The sequence below is a fragment of the Toxorhynchites rutilus genome, chromosome 1 (genome assembly GCF_029784135.1).
Source record: "Toxorhynchites rutilus septentrionalis strain SRP chromosome 1, ASM2978413v1, whole genome shotgun sequence".
In the NCBI taxonomy this organism is placed as follows: domain Eukaryota; kingdom Metazoa; phylum Arthropoda; class Insecta; order Diptera; family Culicidae; genus Toxorhynchites; species Toxorhynchites rutilus.
Genome location: NC_073744.1, coordinates 64,787,168 through 64,813,226, shown reverse-complemented (window position 1 = coordinate 64,813,226; position 26,059 = coordinate 64,787,168). Strand labels below are relative to the sequence as shown.

The window sequence follows — 26,059 nt, the reverse complement described above, 5'->3', positions numbered from 1 at the left end:
GAGAAGCCTGGGGAAATCGCCATTTCAGATACTAGAGGTGAATGAACTTTCGTGGTTCGAGAACTGCGTAAGCATGATATGTGTAATAATTTCAGAGGGAAACGTAAAATACAATTACAAAGACAATTTTTCCGTTCAAATATTTTGGTGGTCCTAGGCATCATATCAAACGTAAAAGGACGTTCATAAAATTTATTTGTAACGAAGAACATAATCTATTACAAAAATTTCGATGCACTCTCAAATAGTAATCGGAGTTGTAAACAAGCGGATTACATAATATAATCGCGTCGTTCTACGTCGAAAATATGCGGTCGTGTCCTAGATACAACCCCATACATTTTTTTTTTACAGCCGACTACCATTTTCGTTTGCCACTTCATTGAAACATTCCCAAAAGGTGTCGCGAGCTTCGTGTGTAAGATTTAATTCAATTTCGTTTCGACAGTTTCAAGTTTTGTTATTTTGAATTAAATTAATTGATTGATGTTCTTTGCTTATTTGAAATCATAGTACTTACTCTTCCTTTCCTCGATTAGTATTGAAATTATTTCAATGAACCTGTACACTATTAAGGGATATTCATTCTATACGAAAGTTTAATCATAGTTCATAATTTTTATGAAAAAATGCGCTTATTACTCCCTAAAATGTAATCCTTCATTCGCTTCATGAACACATGGAGCAAAATATGGCATATATCGAAAACCGACATCCACGGACCGGTACATAACATCTGACTCTAACCATTTTGGAGCACAAAAGCAAACTGCTTTTCACTCAATGGCACATTGTCTCTCGAATATTCCAATGGAAACACAAGAATTTGAAGGAGAAAGAAAGAAAATTCACGAGGCAGCTTCCTTGAACGGAAAAAATACCACCAAAAAGCACACATATTTAAAAAAACACAAAAAGAGCATATTCAGAGGATCAGCCTTCCGTTTTATCCGAAAGTTACCAATGCGATTCAAGGGATCCTGAAACAACACGGTTTCCAAACAGCCTACAAAAGCGTCCACATTAAAAGACGTGCTGTGTTCTCTCAAGCACAAGATCCCGCCGGATGAATTATCCGGTATTTACGATATTCCGTGTAAATTCTGCCCGGCGGTGTAAATTGACTAAATCCGTCGAAAGTTTAAAGTACGTTTGAGGGAACACAAGAACGCCGTGAACAATCTAACTTAACGAATCCAGTGTGGCAGCTCACTCTACGGGGCTCAAACATAAAATCGACTGGGGCAATGCGAAGTCGGGCCCTTCCGTCATTATCTGCTCTACGACCGTCCGTGTTGGTTTAATTTTTCACCGCCAAATGAACTTCACAATTTCGCAATTTGTGGCAGACTTCATGGTTGGTAGAAAGACGGGTAGCTAATGTCGGGAATATAACCGATGAGACGTAGGACTACAATATGGGCTGTCAATTTAAATAACTTATCGAATATTCGAATTGTTTTATAACTCCAACGCTCCCAAAAACATCGTTCCCAAACAAATGATTCACAATTATACTATTCAGCATCTTTCGCACAACGGAAACTAAATGAACGAATCATTTCTACTTTGTATTCGGTTCGCAATACGTTGTACATTGAAGCTACTTTCAATTCGACAGCCATGCACGAATTCGTAAAAACTGAATTATCTATAATAAGCTAAAAATACCCCTTAATTAACACAGACTCTCCCCAAGCAAACAAAGTTTACATATAATATTATTAGGATATCACTTTGGAATGTAATTTGTTCTCACAATGTCGAAAGTTTTGTCCTCATTTTGCTTCAATTTGTGTGCTGAATCCATTACACGAGATCGATGGGTTACAGTTGTCCATTTGATGAAAACTAGGTGGTCGTTGCAGATAATATTCGTAGAACAATGGCCTTGAAGTCCCCGCAGACTGCAGACTTTTAATTGCGCTCATACACAAAGAGTCTCTGCTGACTGCAGAGTTTCCATCGGCCGATAATTTACGTTCACGTTTTTACTGCCTTTTTTACAATGGCCTTGAAGTCCCCGCAGACTGCAGACTTTTAATTGCGCTCATACACAAAGAGTCTCTGCTGACTGCAGAGTTTCCATCGGCCGATAATTTACGTTCACGTTTTTACTGCCTTCCCTAAGCATTGTGCACAACATACATCCAATTTTCATTGTGAACTTTCGGTATGACCTTCCTGGAATATTCTTTCGTAGTTTGAAAACTTATTCTAATTCCTAAAATTCTAATTCGAACACCCTGTGCACGCCAAACTGTTATACCCGAACATTGTTACTTTCCGGTAGGGAGATAACTGTCAACATATTGTTATTCAATCGACCGATTCGAATGTTTTGAATCTATTTTTCTTAGCCCAAATCACAGATTATTAAACCATTAATCAAAATGTTCGATAGAATAGCATTGTTATCACTAGTATGTCGAAACGCACCCATGAGCCAGAGGTTTATTTCATCGAATACAGCATCCATTGTAAAGATACATCGCAGTGTGTACGCAAGAAGATATCCTACGCTAGTTGTTTTACCAAATGGGTCAACTATCAATATCAACTACCACGAACCGCGCCGAATTATTAAGGTATAATTTGATCAACTCAATAGGTGAAATAGTTTAGTTTATGAAAATGACAATTTTGGGTTTTAGCTCCCTTTGGATTTGAGTCTTCTAAGCGAAGCTGAGAGAAAGGCGCGGCTGGAGAAGAGAAAACCTAAACGAGTGATACAGATTGAGGATGAAGTAGATGATAGTTTCAATGCCCGAAAGTACATTAAATTTATTAAAAAGTAGCGAACTGTAAAAAGACGTAGGAGGAAATAAATCAAAGGCCATGTCATATTGACACGAATCAAACCAATTTTTGAAATTTGAACTGCAATGGATGTGAAATCGAATGATTCATTCTTATTATTTCGTTATAAATATTCATGTTAACATTCCAACGACACAACGATGCATTCCAAAAATATTGTTTTTCTTCCTTTTTTTCATAGTATTAACTTTGGATAGCGAGAATAATTTATTAACGCAGATCTTGTCTTTGCTTTTCCTATATTGCTGATCGCAATCACATTTATGTTTTTCCATCACTTCATCATTGCACTTCAAACACGTGTGTGTGTGTTTTTTTTAAATAATCAGATTATGAATCTGTTGCTCCTGTCCACATTGCTTTCGCACGAAAAAATGTAGTTTAATTTAGGAGTTTACGAAGTGAGTGAAATGAAGCTACTGGAGAATAACCGTCTCGGTTAAAATGTGTGATGTTGATGTTAATGGCACGCGAGAGCAAACAAATTTACTTTATAGGTTAAAATTATTCTATGCAGGACAGATTATCATGAAAAAAGTTCCCGATTTTTTTTACCAGCAGGATATTGATAAGTTTGGGTAATATGTGTACATGAAATATATCTACAATATCGAAATAACGCAACGACGATCCTATTCGGGTATTTTATGATTATGTTTATCATATGCGAGCGATTGATCATATAATTCGACCAAAGTTATGGGACTTTCGACCCAAAAATATTTTTATTTTTGTGTTTAGATTATTAAATTGTGCCTGCAATCAGTTTTTGTTGTTCTGCAAAAAATATGTTGTTCCCAATCTGCTAGTTGTCATTTGTTTTCCCAACGGTTTAGGTAACGGTTTTTTTTGGTTTCCAGAAGGTCTCAAACGATCGAGTACACCCAGGTTTATTTACGCGGTTTTTTACGAGGTTTTTTTTACGCGGATTTTCCCCCTCAGCTCACATTTTTCTCTCATGTTCCCTCAGAGCAAATTACGGTAATTAGTGCTAGTAACGGAGTTTAGCGCTTAGTGCTGCACCTTATCACGATTCTTACGTGGATTTTAGGTGTTGGGTAACGGAGAGCTCGCCGGGCGGTACTACGGGACCGGGTTTTTACGGGCAGCGATTCGTGAATGTCTTACCCTGTCTTCTTAGCTCTGGACGGTCCAATTGCACGTACATCGGCGGAGAAGTGTACATATTACTAGGGGATCTTCTAGCAACAGCAGATGACCTTATTCGTGAGGAAAGCCGAACTATAGCTACCCGTAACCAACGAAATTGCAGGAAAAAACTACGGGTTTTCGGAAGCGAGCAACACTCAACTTTTTACTTCCGTTCTACGTAAAGATAGTCCCATTTGATATCTATCATTAGGTGACGCGGGATTTTCGAATTAACGCGGTTTTTTCTACGGGGCTTTTTCAATTAACGCGGTTTTTTTTACGAGGTAGGTATCCCCCGCGTAAAAAAAAACCTGGGTGTATTAACTCACTGACAATAACTGGATTCAATTCTTGTCTTGAGGCGTCTAAATTGTATCAAGGGGCCTTATTCCCGTATACACTGCACGGTGAAAACGAAATAAACGACACGTCATTGAACTTCGGTTCATATTCAGGCAGAATGAACATCTTTCAAATAGAAATTATGAATAAAAATTAACTCCGTATCAAATTAGTGTTCAATGTGAATGGGCATACACCGCTCTGCTTTTGAGACGTGCAGACGCAAGGTAAGTGGGGGCAAATCGCCTAATATTTCCGAACCAATACGGCCTAAATGAAAAAAGTCACATGGTGTACACTGAGCTACACTTGTTTTCTCTCAATCATTCTTTCTTTCTTTCTTTGTTTTTAAGAGGCTTTAAACTTTGCAGTTCATTCGCCTCTATCTCTCAATCAATCATGTTTATGTTATAATTATCAGTGCGCACCTCGTTATTCATGACTGCGCAGCAACATCTTACAGCGGAGCTGAAGTATTGCCAACCGTTACGAACAAAATTTGTAAAAACGTGTTCGAAGATTAATTCTCAAGTGAAACGGTCGCTAATAAAAGTTAAACTATTAAGCTTGGAAGCTGGATCGTACACCGTACGAGTTGTGGTTTGGTAAGCAACCCAAATATAATCATATGCGAGTATTTGGAACGGACGACTGGGTACGTGTTCCGGATGAAAAACGTAGTAAGCTGGATAGTAACGCTATAAAATTAAAGTTCGTGGGCTACGCAGAGAACAGGAAGGCTTATCGTTTTTTGAATACATCCACCGATAAAATATTGATTAGTCGAGATGCAAAATTTCTCGAAATGGAGATGGATTCAAAGGAGTCGGTGCGGGAGGTAAATAAACCAAAGACAACGGTTATAGAAGAATCTCTAGGGTCTAATAAACAATCAGAAGTGGATCCGGTTGGAGATCCTGTAACTGAGCAAGTAGAAGAGGAAGAGCTGGATGAAACGATGCAGCCAGGTGGCGGAAACAAGCTATGACAGTGTTTCAGAAAATGAGTTTTTTGGGGTTGAGTCAAGTGAATCGCTACTAGATGGTTTTTCTCCTGAATTGCGAAGATCGGCGAGGAACAATAAGGGTAAACTGCTGATTCGTTTTGATGATGAAGTCAATACAGTTTGCTGGGTGACGGAGTAATCACGAAGCGTACAAGAGGCAAGAAAATCAAACAAGGCAGCCGATTGGGAGATCGCTATGCAGGAGGAGATGTCAAGCCATGATGTGAATGGGACATGGGAGTTGACACATTTATCCGCTGGAAGAAAAGCTATCGGCAGCAAATGGGTTTATAAGTTGAAGTACGATGCGTCGGGAGAGGTAATCAAGTACAAAGCTCGTCTAGTTGTGCAGGGTTTTACGCAGTAATATGGGTGGACTACGAGGAAGTGTTTGCGCCTGTAACAAGCCAGATCACATTTCGAGCACTACTTGCTATTGCGAGCCGAAATAACATAACCCTGATACATCTTGACGTGAAAACGGCATATCTACATGGCGAGCTTCAGGAGGAACTGTATATGCGACAACCCCTGGGTACGTAGAGACAGGGAAGGAAAATCTAGTTTGTCGTTTGAAGCGCAGTATTTATGGCCTAAAACAGAGTGCTAGATGTTGGAATCGACGACTACACGAAATACTGATACGAATGGGTTTTCATCAAAGTTCGGCTGACGCATGTCTATATACGAAGTCATTCAGCGGTAGGTTGGCATACTTACTAGTGTATGTCGATGACATGGTTCTAGGATGTGTTGATGAAACAATTACTACGCGAATATTTAAGTAATTGAAAAAGCATTTAGATATTACGAATCTGGGAGAACTGCAGTACTTTCTTGGTATGGAAATACACCGTGCAAAAGGCAAATACAGCTTGAGCTTGTGTGGATACGTAGAGAAGTTGGCGGCTCGATTCGGAATGTCAGATGCAAAATATGCGAAAACCCCGATGGACGAAGGGTATTTGAAGTTAGAATGTGAGAACAAATTAGAAGATCAATCGATGTACCGAAGTTTAGTCGGAGCGTTACTCTACATATCAGTACATGCACGGCCTGATATATCAGTGAGCACATCGATTTTAGGTAGAAGAGTTAGTAATCCTACACAAGCTGATTGGACGGCTGCGAAAAGAGTGTTATGCTACCTGCTTGGTACCAGATCTTGGAAGTTGACAGGAGAGTTGAGGAGAACTGGTTGGTTTTGCGGATGCTGATTGGGTAGGAGATGTGGTGAGCAGGAAACCAACTTCAGGATTTACGTTCTTATTCGGAGGAGCAGCTATTTCCTGGATAAGCCGAAAGCAATCTTCTATAACACTCTCCTCTATGGAAACAGAGTACGTAGCCATCTTGTCAGGAGTTGATATGGTTGAGGGCTTTGTTAAAGGATATGGGTGAAGAGCAGAAAAAGGCAACAGTAATCCACGAAGACAATCAGAGCTGTATTTCATTCGTAAAATCGGAACGAGCAACGAGAAATGTGTAAGAACGTGTGTTCTTTCATTATCATTCGAAGATTAATTCTCCAGTGAAACGGTCGCTAATAAAAGTTAAACTATTAAGCTTGTGTTTTTCTTTCGTGGTTTTGTATTCCGATCCACTTCGTTCCACAGTTTAATCATTACATCAAGCTTCAATACAGTAGAACCTCGATTATCCGCGAGCGGTTGATCCGCGGTGCGGATTATCCGCGCAAGTGAGTTCCCCAGTAATTCTATAAACCTTTCCGAAATTTGTCAGTGAGTGGTAGAGTCTTGCTTTTTTGTTTTGGTTATGACTTTCACATTATCTGATCACTGATGTACACGACCTTACAGATTTGATAGTTCAATATGTTCTTTATTGATGAAGCATAGACATAACCATCCTGTGACTGTTTTCTCATTCCGTGGCATCTAGAACCAATTAGGTAAAACAAACCCACCGGGAAGATACCGACGGAGAGAGTTTTGAAGTGATGCTAATCTATCACATTTTGTCCATCATCATCGCTATCATCAATTCAGATTGCAGTGCCACTTTGTGGGTGTCAAAACATTGATCATTGCAACAACTTTACATACTTGAAATCTTGAAAGAAATCTAGACGACTTTTTGAGAAGGGCCTAGAAGTTGGCAATGTTTTTACACCCACAAAGATTTACTGCAATCTGATATGGTGCTACCAATAGGTAGTCGATATGGCATGAAAATCGCCAGCGACATCGGTCACATGAAGAATTGGTGGAACCGGCTGGCCACGATTGCGACTGAAGTGCGGTATCAACAGTAAAGTGAAAGAATTTCTTCGGAATTATGGTGAACTATTTGATTCAGTTTTCTTCGTGAAATATAATGTACGTTAATCGTTCGATAACTGGACCTGCTTCAACTATACTGCTTTTTAACTCGGCGCATGTTAACTGGGCTGAAGCTATTGGAATGTAGTTTGGGATGTTGAAAAACTGACACTATTTGCGCATGACATAAAAATTGATTGAATTACGGAAAAATAATTTCCCCAAATTTTATATCATACCTGTTGTCGCACTCAATGCAAAACTTCCTGTGGAAACCTTTTGTTCATACAATTTCACGATCAACGCGAATCAAACAATTCACTGAAATTCCCCTCGATTTTATTTGAAGCTGACCCGGCAAACTTCGTCCCGCCCAAAATTTATTTTTCGTTATAAAATTCACGTTTTCTTACTAAGCGCACGTTCATGATCTTCTAACCTACCTTTTAAATCACCTTTTACTATAAAATTTCTAGTACTTCTACCAAAACTCGTCATTATAATATTAGATTATTTTCGGACAAATTCTCGTTCAAGATTTTTCAGCCACTTGCATATAACATCTCCGTTACATGGAATAAATATTTGATACAGAAATTCTAATAGAATAAATACAGCCCTAAATCGGATAATTTATTTCTCGAGTTTTGCTCTTATCAGCACATTCGGCTATCCATTTTTATTTATATAGATAGAAGAATATATAGAAGTGCGTTTTATCACATTAAAATCCACTTCATTTTCGAACAAAGATCAATTACTCGATTTAGTTCTCGAGTTATGGTGGGGAGCAGTGTCTGTTCACCATAGAAAAGTTTCGTGCTCCCCTAAAACCTTCACATGCCAAATTTGGTTCCATTTGCTTGATTAGTTTTCGAGTTATGCAGAAATTTTTCACTTCATTTGATGTTACATGTCGGTTCAGTAAGCAAGCGAATGTTGATAGCTGAACTTCCTTTCTCTCCCAATTACCGAACAAATACTGTATACGTGTTTCGTTTTGAAGAATTGTTAACAACATACACGCATTTGAAAATACCCCATTTCAAATACCCCCAACTAAGGTTTACTTATGGACGACGAACGTGCGTGAAGATCGATTTTGAGTAGCTTCTCGGGAGAGTTTTTGTCCCCACCACTCGAGGAGATCTCTTCAGTAATTTTATATTCGTGGTGATAAATTCGCTAAAAATATGCGGTGGATTACAGCTGTTGGTTCGTATTAAATTTATTTGCACGTAAAATGTGTTTCAGTTAGGGTTCGGTCGTTTATTTTTATTCACTGCAGTGTCCCTAGTTGCCACATCGAGAAACTATTGACACCATTTTGATCCGGATAGTTTGTTTATTCAGTAGTGAAAATTTCATCAGGATTGAAGATTGAGTGATCGACGATGGAACGCGAAAGACGGGAAAAATTTTTGCACACTAACGTTGAGAGCCCACCATGGTCAGGAGGAAAGATCGCAAATATTCCTGAAATTTCTAAAATCGACTGTAAATACCGTACTCAAACGTAACCGTTGGATTATGCGAAACCAATCAGGCATAGAGCATTCCACAACAATCCTGGGCTCTCCTTGCGGGATTTGGCGAAAAAGTTCACGGCGAGCCACAGTACAGTTCGGCGAATTGGTGTGCGAGAAGGTTTGCCGTCGTTTCATGCCAGTAAACACCCTAATAGGACGCTGAAACAAAACTTGGTTGCCAAAACCCGTGCAAGGAAGCTGTACGAGCAAGTGTTGACCAAGTACAAAGGATGCATTTAGATGGACGATGAAACATACGTAAAAATGGATTCCTGGCGAATAGCCGGTAACAAATTTTATCTTGCCAACCGTAAAAGGAGTGTTTCGGGGTGTTTGCTTACGCTGATCTGAAGGGGAAGGTATCAGGGATCTGAAGTTGTGGAGAGGAGACAAAGGTTTTCGTCACCTGAGCAACTACGAATGGAACAGTTTACAGGGAGGAGTGTCTTCAGAGCAGGATTTTGTCATACATTCGATCATACAAAGGTCCAGTGAAGTTCTGATCTGACTTGGCAAGCTGCCAATACAGCCGGAATACCGTTAAGTGGCAAAGGGAGAACAAGATCGATTTTATTAAAAAAAAACTATCAATCCAAAAAACATGTTTGGACTCTACAAAGAATGTGATTCAAATGTAGACTTAGCTTATAGCACATAATACTGACAATTGTATGGAACTACGTCTGTTATGTGATTTTTCGGAAATGTTTTTTCAAAATTGCTCAAATGTTTTCGAACAAAAAATTTTTGTTTGCATGTTGAGCTAACGTATTACATTGTTTAGAATGCGAAACAGTGAAAAAGTCGATGGGCAGTGCACAAAGATAATTTTCTCATCGGTAGAGTTTTCACTAACCAGGACCAAGTGTCTAATTGCAATTACCAACAATCTGATTTCCAAGGCAATTGAATTCGTGGCGATTCCGCAGATACAGTAGTGTCAACTTTTCAATCGAGATATCAGCTCGCATATAATCCCGATCGTTTGAGACCAATTCAACCGGAAGGAGGAAGGATATAAAAAGTGAAGGGAAAAATGTTCAAATCTGATGTTATACAGTGTTGCCAGTCAGTTCCGATAATGGACATCACAATAACGTTTTGTAAACCAATGATGTGTTTTGTTGATTTTCTCGAGTGGTACTGATAAATTTTCAGTCTTTAAATTTCATTCAAGAAACTTTACTGAGGCTGGTATAAATAGTGTATATCATTTTAATTTAGCGTTAAAAATTATCGCCACGTTTGTTGCTACCGACACACAGGATACATAAAATTAAAAAAAAAACAAAATAAATAAGCTATTTTTATCTCTAAGTCGTTCTTAACAAAATCTTGAGTAGAGTTTCATGCACAATTCCGATTGCCGTAAGTACCGAGTAAAATTGTTATACAACTTAAAAATCATCAACTCACTCGTGTAAATAAAAAAATCGCCCCTTTGCCTGGTATAGGTGTACAGAAGTGGGCACCACTAACGTGAACGTTCCTCGTCGTACAGCTGTAGTCATTTGTACCGATCGAAGTACTCGATCAGTTTCTGGCACAGAACCACACAGAATTTGGTCGATAGGGACTTGCTGATGACTTCGGTGTTCTCCAGCTTGCGGGTCACCCTCGCTGCCGATTGTGGCGAACTGGCGGTGCCAAACGAATCCGAGGCAAGAAGATTGGTTCCATTATTGTTGAACTTATCCAGCAATTTACGTTCCAGATCCAGCGTTTCGGTATCCACGTTGGATCGCTGGCCGGCTAGTATGTTGTTGGTGTTGCTGAAGTACAACACGAATGCCAGCTGGGTTAGGTAGTACTCGAGATTGCGCAGGAAATAGTCCTCCAGCACGTCGAGACTGATGTTATGCTTGATGAAGAACATGAACAGTTCGTAGATGAAGTATTTAAAGTTGGCCGTGTCCATTGGGATAATGTTGGAGTCCTTGGTGAAATACTCGAAAATTTTAACTAAATTCATTGTTGTCTTCGCAACCGTGGCTGAAGAAGCGGACGAAGATAATGATCCGGACAGAAGCTCAAGAATAAGATGGAAAGCCTCCACGTAATCGTAGTTGAGCATCATCATTCGGATGTGGTACTCGTTGCACCGCTTCGTCAGTGTAAGCAAATTTTCCTGGCTGTACAAACCGTGGAAGATATACATGCAATAGTGAATGAATTCGTTGCTCAACAGATGACGGTCGTTAAACAGACGCGAAGAGTCGGAACTTGTGTCGTCCATTTCATCCATCCCAACATCATCCTCATCCTCATCAACCGCCAGCGATGTCGGAGAGGTGGCGTACGACACGGATTGCAACGAGGACATGGTGCTCGCGTTCTGATGTTGTATTCTGCAGTCAAAAGCGGACCGTAGCTCCCCGACAAAGTCGTCCATCTCGGTCGTGTTGCTGACATCGTTCAAGCTGGAACTAATTGTCGAGATATTGTTACTAATTACCTTCTCCAGTGTGCTCTTGACAACAAAATTCCGCCTGAACTTTGGCATCGACTTTATCAGACGCATACACTGCCAACCCGCCGCATAGCTTCCATCGCTGTATGGTAGTTTTATTTCGTGCGGCAACTCGATAAACTGAGAGCTGTCCGGAATCCGAACCAATCTGTTCGAGATCGGCAATCTCACCAGCTTTCCAGGGACTCCACTTCGTTCCTGGTTGATTTCTTTTGCACATTGGCCCATATTATTGTTACCCCATGACTTTACACTTCCATCGTCGGTCATAATTAGCGTGAAGTCGGCTCCACACTCGACATATTCTACGCCTGTTACGGTGTCCAACTTGGTGGGAATAAGTACCTCATTGCGACCACCTTCGCGCCCGAGTTGTCGTTCGATATTTTTACCCCAGGTGTAGATGTGTGATTTGTCGGTGACTAGGGCGTAATGGTACAAACCACTTGAAATCTAGGTTTCGAAAAAAAAAAAGATTGCAACTGTGTACAGAACAATATGACGGATTTCGCGCCAACTCGTCTATGGGATTGGCATGACCCTCTCAGAACCTAATGATACTTTCTGGAAGTGAAGACCTTACCTAATTAAGCAACTTGGCATATTTAGGTTTCCGAAAATTTATCTAGACATATGGAAAAAGGGGTTCTTCGTAGCCTCCGTCCACGCAACCATCATCAGCGATGGATGTCGATCCACGGTGGAACAAAGATCGATTCATCCATACAACTGTTCTGCTTTGCAAGAAACATCGGGCTGCTGTTCTATTAATAACCCAACAATGATCAATATCAACTGACTCCGCTGTCCGGTCTGCTGAACAACGGAAGAACAGAAAGAATATCCTTACGCCTAAATGGGTACTACTACTGTGTACTGTACAATTTATAGAAACATAAACATATGTGCATGTACACGATTAAAACCCAGCTCTATTACAACTTAAAAGCTAATGAGCCTAATAAATAAATAGATGAGATAAAAGAGCATATGGAAAGGGCTGAATATTTTTGGTAATTTTTTTATAATTTTTTTACTCAAAAATGGTAAGTCCTATAAAAAAGTGATCTATGGAAGAGTATGAGGAAAATAATTGATTATTCAGAAAAAAAATATTTTTTGAAATGCTACACTGAAAAAAGGCGGTTGGGTAATGTCGGGGACATAACCGAAGAGACGTAGGACTACACCAAGGATGTCCATTATTCGAATATCATGGAGCACAGATCCCAGAATGATCAACTTTTCATGTACAAAATTACAGAAAAAAAATCAAAGGATAAAATAAAATCTCAGTACTCAGCAAACACTCAAACGTTTAGATTCAAATACGAAAAAATCAAAACTTGTCGTGCAAATGTCGTGCGGTGCAAATGTTGTCGTAATAGGAATTTACCGTCTGGTACAGTGATATATTTGGGTTTTGCACTCCTCATGAATAATTGTGTTCTACCAGTCAAGTCCTTCATTTGATACCCATATTGATGGGGCTTTGAAAAAATATGTAATACGCCATTTTGTAGCGGTCGCTATCTTGGATTTTCTAGATGGCGCAAAGCGGTCAAAGTTTGAATTTATTGGAAATCGAAAAATCACCCAAGGGGGGAGTAAAGAAAATAAAAAAAAGAAAGTTTCAAAAAAAAATTGATGTCAAATGTCTTAAAATTGCATGAAACGTCGAAATCTAGTGGCATCTCGATTTTTTTGGTCAAAATTCGACACTTTGGGACTTGGTTTTTTTCGGAATACGAGGCGAAACGTATGGTTTTGGGTACCAATAAAAACATTTATCTCGATTTTTCTTGTTGCGAAATGTTGATTTTCACAATAATATACCCTATGTAAAATATTCATTCATTCGAACTTCATGAGTTGGTGCCAACCCCGATTTTCGGTGATATTTCGTTTTTCAAAAAAACTCAAATTTTAATGTCTGTGACACTAATAAATGAAGTTCGAATGTGCTAATATTATGCATAGGGTATATTATTGTGCAAATCACATTTCGCAACAAGTTCAGAATGAAAAATAGAGATACCATACGTTTCGTCTCGTATTCCGAAAAAAACTAAGTCCCAGAGTGTCGATTTTTGACAAAAAAAAAAATCGAGATGACACTAGATCGTTTCATGCAATTTTAAGACATAGGGCATACCAAATTTTTTTTTTACTCTCCCCTTGGGTGATTTTTCGATTTTAAAAAAAATTCAAGCTTTGACCGCATTGCGCCACTCTCCCTTAAGTCCGATTGAGCTGATATTTGTTTTTTCGATGTGGTGAACATTTTTTATTGGGTAACTATTTGAAATTGGAGATGACCATTTTCATTGACACCCTAATGTACATGTTCTAAGATCAGGTGAATAAAAATAAATTTAATGTAAAATTATGTCATAAGTTTTATCACATTTGATTTGAAATAAGGACCTCTAAAGCACTCATTCAACATTCTTGTTATTATTCTTAATTTTTTTGTTTTGGGTTGGCTTTCTGTACTGAAAAAAGAAATGAACTTAATTTCAATTCAATATTGAGAAAGTTTTTGTTAGAAAAACCCTTTAGCCCCTTAGCCCTTTCCAAATGCTAGTCTCGCCACAATAGATCAAATAACTGGTCGTACTGGAAAATGTACCCAACAGGAAAAAAAAATGCTAGTCTAGTTAAACTTTCGGAAAACTAAGTATGTCAAGTTGCTTACTCAGGTAAGGTCTTCACGCCCAGAAAGTTTCACAAAGTTCTGAGAGAGTCATGCCGACATCTGATCGAGTTGGCGCGAAATCTGTCCAATATATAATTGAAACTACCTTCACAATATCATCCCGCACAAGCGTTGTATCGACCAGGCTGGGAACCAAATGTTCCGCGACTTCTTCACCAATTGTTGATTGCGTTTGACTATCTCCTTCCAGCTCCGAAGTCCTCGATTCTTCACTAGTGTCCTCAATCTTAATATCCGGAATCGGCACAGTTGGCGACTTCAACTCCTCTTCTGTTCTGCTCCTTGGTTGCTCTGGTTTCTGCTCAGTTTCAACATTTTCTGCGGCAGCCGATTGGTCACCTTGACTAGTGGGTGATAAAACAGCTGACGACGGTGGTTCATTTGTTTTGGTATTGGATGTGGTACCAGGTGCTGGTCCCGTGTGTTGCGAGGAACGACTTTTATGTGAAGACTTTGCACGTTTACGAGCTTGAGTGGCCAGACGTAAGGACTGCGGTGATGCGCCCCAAGTGTAAAGTTTGTTGCTGGCGGTAAGAACCAACTAAAGGGAGAAGATAAAATAATTTGCAAGCAAAGCTATGCATCAGAATGAAGCCTCCTTACATTAACGAAAAGTTTTGTGTCGATCAGCGAGATTTCTTCGCAAAAGTCTAACCGGCGTGGTATCAGCGAAAGTACGAATGATTTTCCATTTCTGGTATCGATCGTCACATTGAACCGATCTTCTTGGCCCAACCCGAGCTGTCCGTAGTGATTAGAACCGAAAACGTACAGAACATTTTTGGTATTGTTGTCCTGCTTGCAGAGTACTAGAGTATGTGCATGGCCAAGGGCAATCTGCTGTATATTCTGTCGGATTCACAAAAAGCAATGAACTACATAATTACTTGAATATCGTACTGACGACAAACCTTTTTCTTGAAAAACTCCACTACTTTTGGCTTGGGGCAATCCGCTACCGAACCGTGCCCCAACTGTCCGAAAATACCCCACCTGAAAAAACAAACAATAATTTTTGAATTTTGATTTGACGTAAGACCTACCCCCAGGTATATAAAAATCCATTAGCCACAACGGCATTGTGATACTGTCCGGCGCAAATATGCGTGATATTTTTTCCATCCAAAGCCTGGACCAGCATTGGCTGGAGGGCGTTCAATACGTGGCTGCCAATGCCGAGCTGTCCCAAACTGTTGGCCCCCATCGAGTAAACCTGTAGAGAAATTTGCAAATTCTATATAAAGGTCCGAAAATAACACATGCATTAGGCAATATGGCAAATGTAATCATACATTGAATGCTGTGAAATTAAAAGCATTTAGCTCCGTCGTGCGTATAGCTGTTTTAGATCTACGGAGCGATCACTCGATCAGACACACTACCTTTTTTTCGCGGATAGGATAGATATGACCAGGCGCATCGAAATGGGCCACCCTTCGTTTGGGCTTGTTATTGAACCAATAACACTTATTTTCCAACAATTGTGTTAGAAATACTCTTATTAAGTATATCCGTGAAAACCGAATTCAAATTGTTTTATAAAGAAATTGAAAGAAATCTCACATTGACTGATTATCACGACAACCATATGAGAAAAGCAGTCAACAAAGCAAGCCTGTACCCTTCATGCTGAAATTTATGACTCTGTTCTTTATGTCAATTCGTACTGGTATTATTTATGAACATTTTCACGGATTTATTGCGCTGCTCTTTGCCATTTCATGTAAAAGATATGTTCCAGTCTTCAAAAAAACATACGCTGCGCTGCGTTCGAGTTCAATTTCCATCAACGCGCTCATAACAAACACGTATTCTCTCTTGGTACGAAACACACCAAACTCAGTAACAAGTGAACCCAAAATGAACACGACACTCCTTCTTGTGTGATGCCCGCCTCATTTTATGCACACACATTAAGTTCTAGCGCCCCCTTTTCTCTTCGCTCGTTCTAAGCTACGCATAAAAAGTTGATGGGTCTGGGCCTAGGAGCACGGACAGGATCTTGACATAGGAGCTTATTATATATTGCGCTGCTCTTTGCCATTTCATGTAAAAGATATGTTCCAGTCTTCAAAAAACATACGCTGCGCTGCGTTCGAGTTCAATTTCCATCAACGCGCTCATAACAAACACGTATTCTCTCTTGGTACGAAACACACCAAACTCAGTAACAAGTGAACCCAAAATGAACACTACACTCCTTACTTGTGTGATGCCCGCCTCATTTTATGCACACACATTAAATTCTAGCGCCCCCTTTTCTCTTCGCTCGTTCTAAGCTACGCATAAAAAGTTGATGGGTCTGGGCCTAGGAGCACGGACAGGAACTTGACATAGGACTTTGATTGTGCGTAGTGATTGCATTTGAATTGAGTTTTTTCATTGTTCTAAATCTGTAATTGATACATCAAATGGAAGCCACAAAAAACCGTTTCCTGTATGAACTTCCCTTATAAGATACGGGTTAGATGAGATGAATGACGCTTAAGAGTAGCAAATCATTATAATTGGGCAAGTTTCGGTGAATCGAGCTTTAAATAGTCAATAACGACACCGGACTTACACTCGGGCGCACACACACTTCACACTTGCGATCAATCCAAGCCATCTCGATATCACCCGGACATCCCTGAATAACAGAGAATTTCAAATCCATGCACACACATCAATACTTAAGAACCCCCCAAAATGCTACCGCAAACCGTATAAGAATGTGAGAAATAAAAAGAAAAGAGAGAAAACTTATCTAACGCTGCTTTAGGCCATCGGTTTCTTCTTCGGTGATATTACCGCTGCGCTACCGTTTCGTAAAAAAAGAGAAATTGTTTTTGAAGACAGCTTAATATTATAAAGAAAAGCTTCAGTACCAATGTTGGAAATGTATAGACAAATGGTGAAATAAGTGTTTCAAGTACAGGCAAACCTTTTTTTTTGTGCGGGGGATAGGGACCGCATAAAAATAATCGTGCAAAACTTCACCAGTAGCTTTAAAAAACCGTGTTCGGTACTCATTTTGAAAAAAACTTTTTTTGTGCGGTAGATGCGGTCCCATAAAAAAAGTTTCCCCCAAGAAAATTACTCAAATCCACGCCGTTCACCGTTCAATTTCCTTTTGTTTCCCTGCTTTGCGATGGGACACTTTGCCTCTTCGGTTGCGCGTGGCTGTTTTGTGCTTTTAGTTGCATGCCGAAACGTGATGCTGTTAAATATCATGTCATGCAAAAACTTAGAAAAACTTAGAGCATTTGATGGGAGGAGGGGAATCATTTCAGAAGTGGATAATTGAGATGCAAATATGCCTTCTTCGCACTGAAATGCATATAAACCATCGAAAAAACTAAATGGGCGATAACTTCATCAAATATGCTTCTTCTCATATACCGCACAAAAAAATCGCACAAAAAAAAACGCATAAAAACAGAAAACCGCACAAAAAAAATCGCACAAAAAAAACCGCACAAAAACAGGTTTTACTGTAATTAAATAACATGATGTAAACATTTTCATTAAAATTTTAACATTTGAAAACTGGTTTCGTGTCTTCTAATCTGATAGGGATTACACTAACGAGTTTGGGACCCAAATTATGGCCCCTAATTGGAAGTCGCCATCGCACGTCGACACTATTCCTCTGTCATCACGAATGACTACAGAAATGTATTATGGATAAAAATAGCATTTTCTTCAAAAGAAGTCATATATGGGGAATATAATATTAAGTCGCGACTGCCCAAGCTTTCATAATCTGATATTGGTGAGTATACTCTTTCGAACCTCTAAATTCTACAGCCAGTTAAATTCTTTGATTGGATTTTTTACATTACCAAACAACATGTTCGATATCATGATATCCTGGACCAACATCACATAAATTGTTAGTAGCAAGACCTACACGATAAAACGTGAATTGAGCACGAATTGATTGGACAACATACAATACAACATACAATAGAGAATAATTCATAATACGCATCGATTAACATCGTGAACTAACGCCCGAATGTAGGCAAAAATATTGCTCGTTGAGTCAGGGAGGAAAGCGAGTGGTTAGTGCAATCGAATAAACATATCCATTTTTATCGTCAAATTGTTTAACTTTTTCACTATATTTTCTGTTCGTGTTTCAAGCAAAAAATTGCTGGATAAATTTCCTGTCTAATGGTATACAACACAACATATGTCGCTATAACGATTTTAAGTAATATGCGTTTGAAAACTCTTAATAAATCATTACATTTTTCGTAGAGTTACCCCCCTATAAGAAAATCAAAGACATAGTCCCATGTCAAAACAATAGCGCGTCTTCGTACCAGCCGTATGCGCTTGAGTGAAGAAAAATAACTCATCAGACAGAGAAAATAAAGCAGACAAATCAGGGTGGCATTCCGCATTTCGAAACGAGTAAGTCGGTTCGAGAAAATTCAAACTAGAATCGAATTGAATTTGGTAATTTGGTATGTTCATTCGAATCGCTTCATCATAGTGAGCGGATTCGGATCGGCTCACAATGAGAACAACGCAGCTCGTCAGCTCATTACCGAGCTGGAGAGCTGATGAGCTGCTGAGCTGTTGAGCTGATGAGCTGCTGAACTGTTGAGCTGATGAGCAGCTTAGCTGATGAGCAGCTGAGCTGATGAGCAGCATAGCTGATGAGCAGCAGAGCTGATGAGCTGCTGAGCTGTTGAGTTGAAGAGCTGCATAGCTGTGGAGCGCAGAGAGTGTGAATTGTGAGACGCGAAAGAATTTTTCGTCTCCCGCGCTTTATGATATGACGTCAGTTTGTTTCCGTGTGTCCCTCTTCGTGCTTTAGCTTTAGCAGAGATGCCAGATAGGAAAAAGGTTTTTATTTTGAATATATTCAATCGTTCGTTACTTCATTAAATTTTTCTTACAAGGCCAAACAAGATAATAAACATTGTTACCTTTGTCATCCCGAAGAATTATTTCTCGTTGCGCCTGTTAGTAGATTTATTTTTATATCCTTGGATGCAAAAATAATATCTCGGTAGTTTTATCAAAAAACGATGTCTCGGCCAATTACTCTGAAGGCATTTTATTTGGCTACTGCTGGCTCTTCTGTTTTTTAATTTCAGCATATCCTAAGCATCTTCTATGTTGGATTTCAGCATTCAATATTTGTTGTATATTATATTATTAGAATTCATATTAGTTTTAACTTGTGTACAATTACAAATTAAACTCGTTTATTTTTCTGCTTTCCGTCTATTAAGAGAATGCACACTATAAAATGTCCCATGGTAGTTATGCAATTGTGTGGACAACTGCAAAAATCAATTGAGCTGAAGAGCTGTTTCAAATGAGCAGCTTACTTGTATGAGCTGAACGGCTCTGAGCCGCTCACCATGATGAGCTGATTTGCCCATCTATATCAGGCATGCCAGGGAAAAGTGGAACATTGGCAATTCTGTTCATGGATGTCTATAATGTATGTTTCTCGTCGGTTATTCTTCGTTAACAATGTGGTCGTGTCTTGAACACGATACCATGACTAGCACGTGTTTGTGGCCCCTATGAAACAATACAATAACAATAGAACAAAAATTGAACGGAGAAAAAATATTCATAACTAGAATTGTTACAAGCTGATGAAGTGAGAGCGTTCAAAAAAAAAGTTGTGCCATGGCGTACACGAAACCAGCCCTTCTGGATATCTGAAACAAAAAAATCAAACAGATTCTGAATTAGTAAAGATGCCGCTATCGCATGAACCTCGGACAAGTCAAAAACATCTTTCTTGACAAAATGGCGGCCGTTTGAAAAACAAAATGTGGTTTAAAACGATTTTTCTAATATTTCCCATTTTTTTAAAATAGTAAAACTAAACTAAAATATCATATTTTAGAGGTCCATGCGATAGTAAGATGCATGCAGATTGTATCCATATGAATCATGAATCGGTTCAGTAGAAATTGAGATATCGTGCACGCCAGTTTGAAAAAGTTAGTTTCAAGAAAAACGCGTTTGAAGTTCATTGTTATGGCCATACCAGGTTAGATACCGCATCACTAAAAGGCTCTAACTCGGTAAATAATAGGATTTTCGATGAGACCTTTCTAGGGTATATTCTTGAATGTCTAAACTATAGAAATATGAAGGAAAAAAAATATATTTTGCAAATTACTAGACTAGAATACTGCCTCAAATAAATTAATATACTCACCCCGTTATTTGTTAAAAGCAGTGTATGCAGTCTTCCACACTGTACGGCCAGTACCTCCAGGTCCAGTTGCGTCATAAACGCTGCATTCGGCGGACTCCCGTTCGGATTTAGCGGATCACCTTGTAGCGAGGTTCTACTCAGTGCACAATTGACCCCATTAGAGCCCCAAAGATATGCAACCTTGTCCCGTACACACCCAGCATGTGAGAAACCGGCGGAGATTGGGGAGTATTGCCTCAGTCGAATTTCCACCAGTTTCTCGTCATAATGGACACGAACCAGCGTGAGCGCACTCAGGAAATTCCCACTGTGCATCTTCAGCATCTGCGCTCGGATTGAAACGACTAGGAAAGTCTCTATCAATGCCTTGCAGAACATCAGAAGGTTCTTGTCCAGCTCTCGGGAGGCACTGTCGTGATTGGATAACTTGTGCATCAGCGGCCGATAGATCGGGTGGAACGGATTCAGCTGTCGGATCAGACGTTCCAAAACGTTGATATCAAACTTTGCGATACATTTGCGAATCATCTCGAAATAATCCATGGTACAACCCTGGAGATAAATCAAACTTTCCATGAACAACTCGTTGGATAGATTGTACGCGTAGGCGTTTATCTCCGGATTGCTTTCGGCCAACTGTTCCCAGATACCGACCAAACAACTGAATACATCTAAACAGGTTCCTCGAGTCATCGCTAGAAGTACGGCTGAGGAGTAAAGTTTGCCCTGGGCGAGGACTATACACGCCAGACTGGTATGATATTTGCTATTAGTTACGATAAAGTTCCACAGTGGGATATAGTTTTTGTCCTGAACACAGCGTTCGCACAAAGTGAGTAGCATTAGGTTCGATAGATGGAATTGCGCCGTTGTCGAAATCTGAACATCCCACGAGACGTCATCGTTATCGTAAGAGTAATCACTGCATTGAGCTCCCGCGTTGATAGGTTTGAGTGATATTTTAGCGTTAAGCTGGTTGAGAACGAAGAGAAAAAAACATAAACATAATCATCTATTCATAATCAATATTAATTACTCGACTTACATTCATCAGAGAATCGTAAATAACGTTTCCTAAGTGGGCCTCATCGACCAGAATTTTCATAACATCATGCATAACAAACTGACTATTGATGATATGCGAATTGCGTAAAGCCATCGAGCACAGCTTCATTAGCGCCCCGTTTTCGTTGACCATTGCGAACTTGAGTGCAGTTTTCATTGGAGATAACCTTGCCACATTGTAAGTCATCAGAGCCTCTGTGATTTTTCGTTTCTTTAGCAGTTGGTCACCGGCGTACTCGATACATGTTGCCAACGGAAGTCCAAAGGTGGTACAAAAGTCCTCGCAAGCAGCCCAAATCGATTTCTGCGCCAGCTTCAGAAATAAATTCCGCGCTGTATCGCACAGTTCGACAGCGTACAGATTTTTGTCGGTGACAATCACAGCTTTGTCGAATTCAACCTTAGGAAATTCATTTATCATAACCTGACCCTCGTTGGTTTCCAACTTTTTGTCCATGCGAAGGCTCCTTTGCATTTTCAGGTAATTGGACACGGTTGACTTGATAAATGGTGAGCGCGTGTCGTTCGGATCCTCTTGCTTGGGTTTTGATTCTGGTTCTGGTTCCTTGTCACCGTTGTTCTCACCCAGAGAACTAACTCGATGAATGTCGAGTATTTTCTCGTTCGGGAACTGAAACAGTGCCAGCATTGCATGCTCGTTGAATTCATAATCGTCACTCATCTTGATCGAAGCCATTTGACAGCTCACAACGGAAACAGCATTCACCAAATTGGTGTTTGTGGTTTCCGTCGAATCATCCCCATCGTCCGTTTGTGTCTGATTTTGGCTGCTCGGAAGATTCTCTATGCTACTTTCAGTGCTTCGTCTTGCCTGACTGCTGCCAGTTGCCTCTTCGTTGGCATTAGACGATGAGTTTGTGCTATCCGTTGTTTTTTCCGATTCCAAATTCACTTGATGCACAACATAAATGACGTTCTTCGTGAGAATGGTAGTTTTGCATTGTTCTGGTACTTTGTAGATGTGTAGAGGGATCAAACTGATATCCATGCTATGAACAGATAGGGTGTCGGAGTACGTGTGGAGGGCACTTAGCAAGTATTGTCCATCCAAGTATTGCACAACGAAATACGGACCAGCAGGGGTGGTCAAAATCTCCGGATACATACCGGGTAGCTCCACCACGGCCAGGTTACCCGCTTGTTCTTTGATTCTCTCTTTCTCCTTGGCCTTAATTCTACTATCGGAAAGCTTTAACTTTAAAGTACCAATCTTCTTAGCTCCTAAATCCCTCAATGAGAGCAGCCTCGCTTTGGCAGCCGGAAACAATTTGGGTATCCCACTTGGTAGGTCTTTTCCTTCTTTTTCTCCTTCGTCATTGAACCCTTCTCCTTCCACTTTTTCAAACTCATCACTCGATTGAGTATCTGATCCGCTTGGGCTAGAAGTTTTATCACCCTGGGCTTGATCACTGGAACCCTCGGCACCGCCCAAATCTTTGGGCAGCGCGAGGACTATCTGCCAGTCATCCATAGTTCCTGAGTCAGGTTTTTCGCTAAACTCTCCCAGCGTCTTCATCATTTCCGCTTTCAAATCTTGACTAGAAGTCGGTGAGATATCCCCTGGAAAGGTGTACTTGATGGATTTTTGCTCCAGCAGCAACTTCCACTGCTCTTTGGTTGATGTGTTAATCATCAGACTGATTGTTTCCTTATTATTATCCTGGCAAATCACCAGCTTGTCGATGGAACCTCGTTCGCAGTTGGTGTTCCCCAGAAAGGGACAGTTCGGCGTCAAAGCTGATGTATGGGATAGATATAATAGATTTATTTCGACTAGTTCACTAAAACGATATTTCTTACCTACAACACAAATCGATCCATCTGAGTATCCTAAAATAGCCCGTGGTTCGTCGGTAAGGGTCCTCCACCAGCTGCAGCACGTTGGATAAGGACACGAAACCGATATCGTAGATTCGATGCTGGAGCTGATCGTTCTGCTACAGCATTCCTGTGGGGTTGAGCATTTCGTCCCACTCTTCTCATCCTTCGCCCCAAGGGCTCCAGCTCCTTCCGCGAAAAAGTTCTCAATCGTCTTCATCGCTATCGGCGTAGTAGCGACCGCCGCCGGTGCCTGTTGCTCATCTCCTCCGTACAGCTGACTGTAGATGCTATTCAATGAAAATATTTCGTCGATCTTGTGGGTCGTGTACACCGACTCCGATCGCTTCATCCCCGATGATTGCTGGGTTGACCCAGGACTGGCCAGTTCAGAGCTGAGGCTAGACTTGGTGCTTATTTCTGATGCGATCGATGAACGGTGCGAAGCCACCGACGAAAGGTTGTGCGAGTTGTTTGGGCAAGTTTGGGGATTAGGACACTCGTGCGGGCCGATAAAGGGCACGATGAAGGATGTGATCTCATCCTGGTTGAAGGTAGCATCAACCTGTTTGGTCTTGTCGCAGATCGAGAGGGCGGGGACGATGTGGAGCGTGTTGTCGTAACCTGGGAACGGTGACAGAAAAAAACATTATTTTATCAATACGAGATGGATTGGTTCGTGGGAGAAACTCTCTATGAAGCACTTATAATCAGGGCTCGAAAAAGTCATATTCAACTGAGGGTACTCAGCGGACTGTGGAGAAATTCGCCTTCGTATTCAACTGGAAATGAGTTTTAGCTTCTTCCAGCAGTTTCTCCGTCAACATGACTCAACAGTCATTCGGGCTTTTAGTTGCTATCTCACTCTACGTCTCGGATATCTCATTTGATTGTTCCTCGTCAAATGGACTTCAATGCATAATGAAGTGACTCACCCCAAAAATCTTGTTCATGTAACACGTATGTATGTATCGATGGTTGAGTTCAACGTGGTTTGACATCACTCACGCATATAAAATAGCGTGCAGTGTTGTGTTCAGAAACACACGCAAATTTATGAATTTGTTGATACTAACCCGTTTTTCAGTATGTTTTTTTCACAAAATTTTACTCGGAGACAAAGTGAACTAAAATTTTGTTTAGAATTCCTCCCAAACCGCACGCTATTTAACAGTTCGCCTGAAAAGTTTATAAGGTAACACAGTAAAACATTTTTTTTGCAAAATTCAATTTTATTATTCAACATAATTGCCTTCGAGCCTTTCACAATAACAAAAGTTACTCTCAGTGCTGTAACTCACGGACCAATCGACCGATTGCTGTCAAATTTTGACACGTATCCATTGAAAGATGGTGTTTTGTGATAGTCAAGTGGGTTTTTACAAGAGGCGCCATCTAGACGTCAACCTTATGAACTTTTCAGCCGAACTGTTACTAATACTAATCCGTGGATCTTTATAGCATACCTGATAACTGTCAAAGTTCGTTGGATTGAGTTGGTTAAACGGGTTAAACAATAAACCGTCCATTAATGGTGTAACTACTTTTTTGCATCATAAGTCAAGTTTTCGTTTCACTTTATATGGACGTTATAGTAAGATTCTGTACCCAGTACAAGTAGGATTGGGCGATCTTCATAAAAAGATCGATCTTGTCGAATCGATTTTCGCAGCTTATCTGCTGCGTTACCATTTCAAGAATTGCGATCCAATCGTCATCTGAGTTGTTCTTATTGATGTAGTTATGTCACAAATCAAAATACAGGCAAACCTGTTTTTGTGCGGTTGCTTTTTGTGCGATTTCACATTTGAGTGACTGTTTAGATGCGATTTTATTATTTGTGCTATTAGTTCGTGTGATTCAAGACCCGATGTCATAATAAAATCGCATAAAAAGAGTCGCACAAACGAGGAATCACACAGAAAAGGACGGCACAAAAACAGGTTTGTATGTACTAATAACGCATAGTTGTGAAAATGCCTAAAAAGGATCAGTTGCAGGTGGATATTTTCTCAAATATAAGCCAAGTAATAAAAGTAATAGAACAAATGCTGGAAATATTCTGGGAACGGATACAGTTAAAGGAATATTAGCCACTTTGAGTTATGTTCGCGGCAAATAATTCCAAATATAATTTATTGATGAATTTATAGATTAGATAAGAATATGTAAGCATCTTTTCTAGTTAAAATGTATTTGTCATTAAAAGTGTATTATTTATTGAAAAAAAAATTGAATTATTCAGAATGTTTATTCCGGTACTGAGGATAACCAAATCGAGACGCTAAAGTACAACATTCTCTCAAGGACAAGATCTTTGACTCTATGGATAGTATGAAAATACAAAGCAAACGTGTTCCGGGAGGATAGGATTTTCAAGCTGCGAAATATGGTGGCACAAAACTATGCATATAAAATTAAATAAAAAAAATATAAAAAATCCTATAAAAGCAATGCTTTTGTTTTCTCAAAAATCAGCACGAACTTTCCGGACAACCCAATATGAGCTATCCTGATTTCTTCCTGATTTTTATTTTCATTCTTCCTGATTTGTGAAAATTTATATTGGCAATCCCGCTCAAGTGCAATTTTTGAAAAGGGCGTATCGATTTTAGTAAGAGAAATCTTTGATAATTTATATATCAAAAACTATG

At 39.8% G+C, this 26,059-nt stretch overlaps 2 protein-coding genes across 2 annotated transcripts in view; one reads left to right on the top strand and one right to left on the bottom strand.

The window, feature by feature from the left end:
* Positions 1–2,302: 2,302 nt before the first annotated feature.
* LOC129762128 (39S ribosomal protein L55, mitochondrial) lies at positions 2,303–2,865 on the top strand. The gene is made up of 2 exons (XM_055760121.1): positions 2,303–2,588; positions 2,655–2,865. Exons 1-2 carry the CDS (start codon positions 2,394–2,396, stop codon positions 2,796–2,798), a joined length of 339 nt encoding a protein of 112 aa, XP_055616096.1. The 5' UTR covers positions 2,303–2,393; the 3' UTR covers positions 2,799–2,865.
* A 769-nt stretch (positions 2,866–3,634) lies between these two features.
* The window catches only part of LOC129762120 (uncharacterized), a 31,160-nt gene continuing 8,735 nt past the window's right edge, over positions 3,635–26,059 (bottom strand). Inside the window, exons 3-10 of the mRNA XM_055760110.1 lie at positions 23,388–24,029; positions 21,547–23,324; positions 20,502–21,473; positions 15,364–15,533; positions 15,232–15,313; positions 14,924–15,169; positions 14,406–14,861; positions 3,635–12,054 (exon numbers count right to left, since the gene is read on the bottom strand). Coding sequence (XP_055616085.1) covers positions 10,639–12,054; positions 14,406–14,861; positions 14,924–15,169; positions 15,232–15,313; positions 15,364–15,533; positions 20,502–21,473; positions 21,547–23,324; positions 23,388–24,029 — 5,762 coding nt within the window. The 3' untranslated portion in view covers positions 3,635–10,638. The remainder of the gene's footprint in view (positions 12,055–14,405; positions 14,862–14,923; positions 15,170–15,231; positions 15,314–15,363; positions 15,534–20,501; positions 21,474–21,546; positions 23,325–23,387; positions 24,030–26,059) is intronic.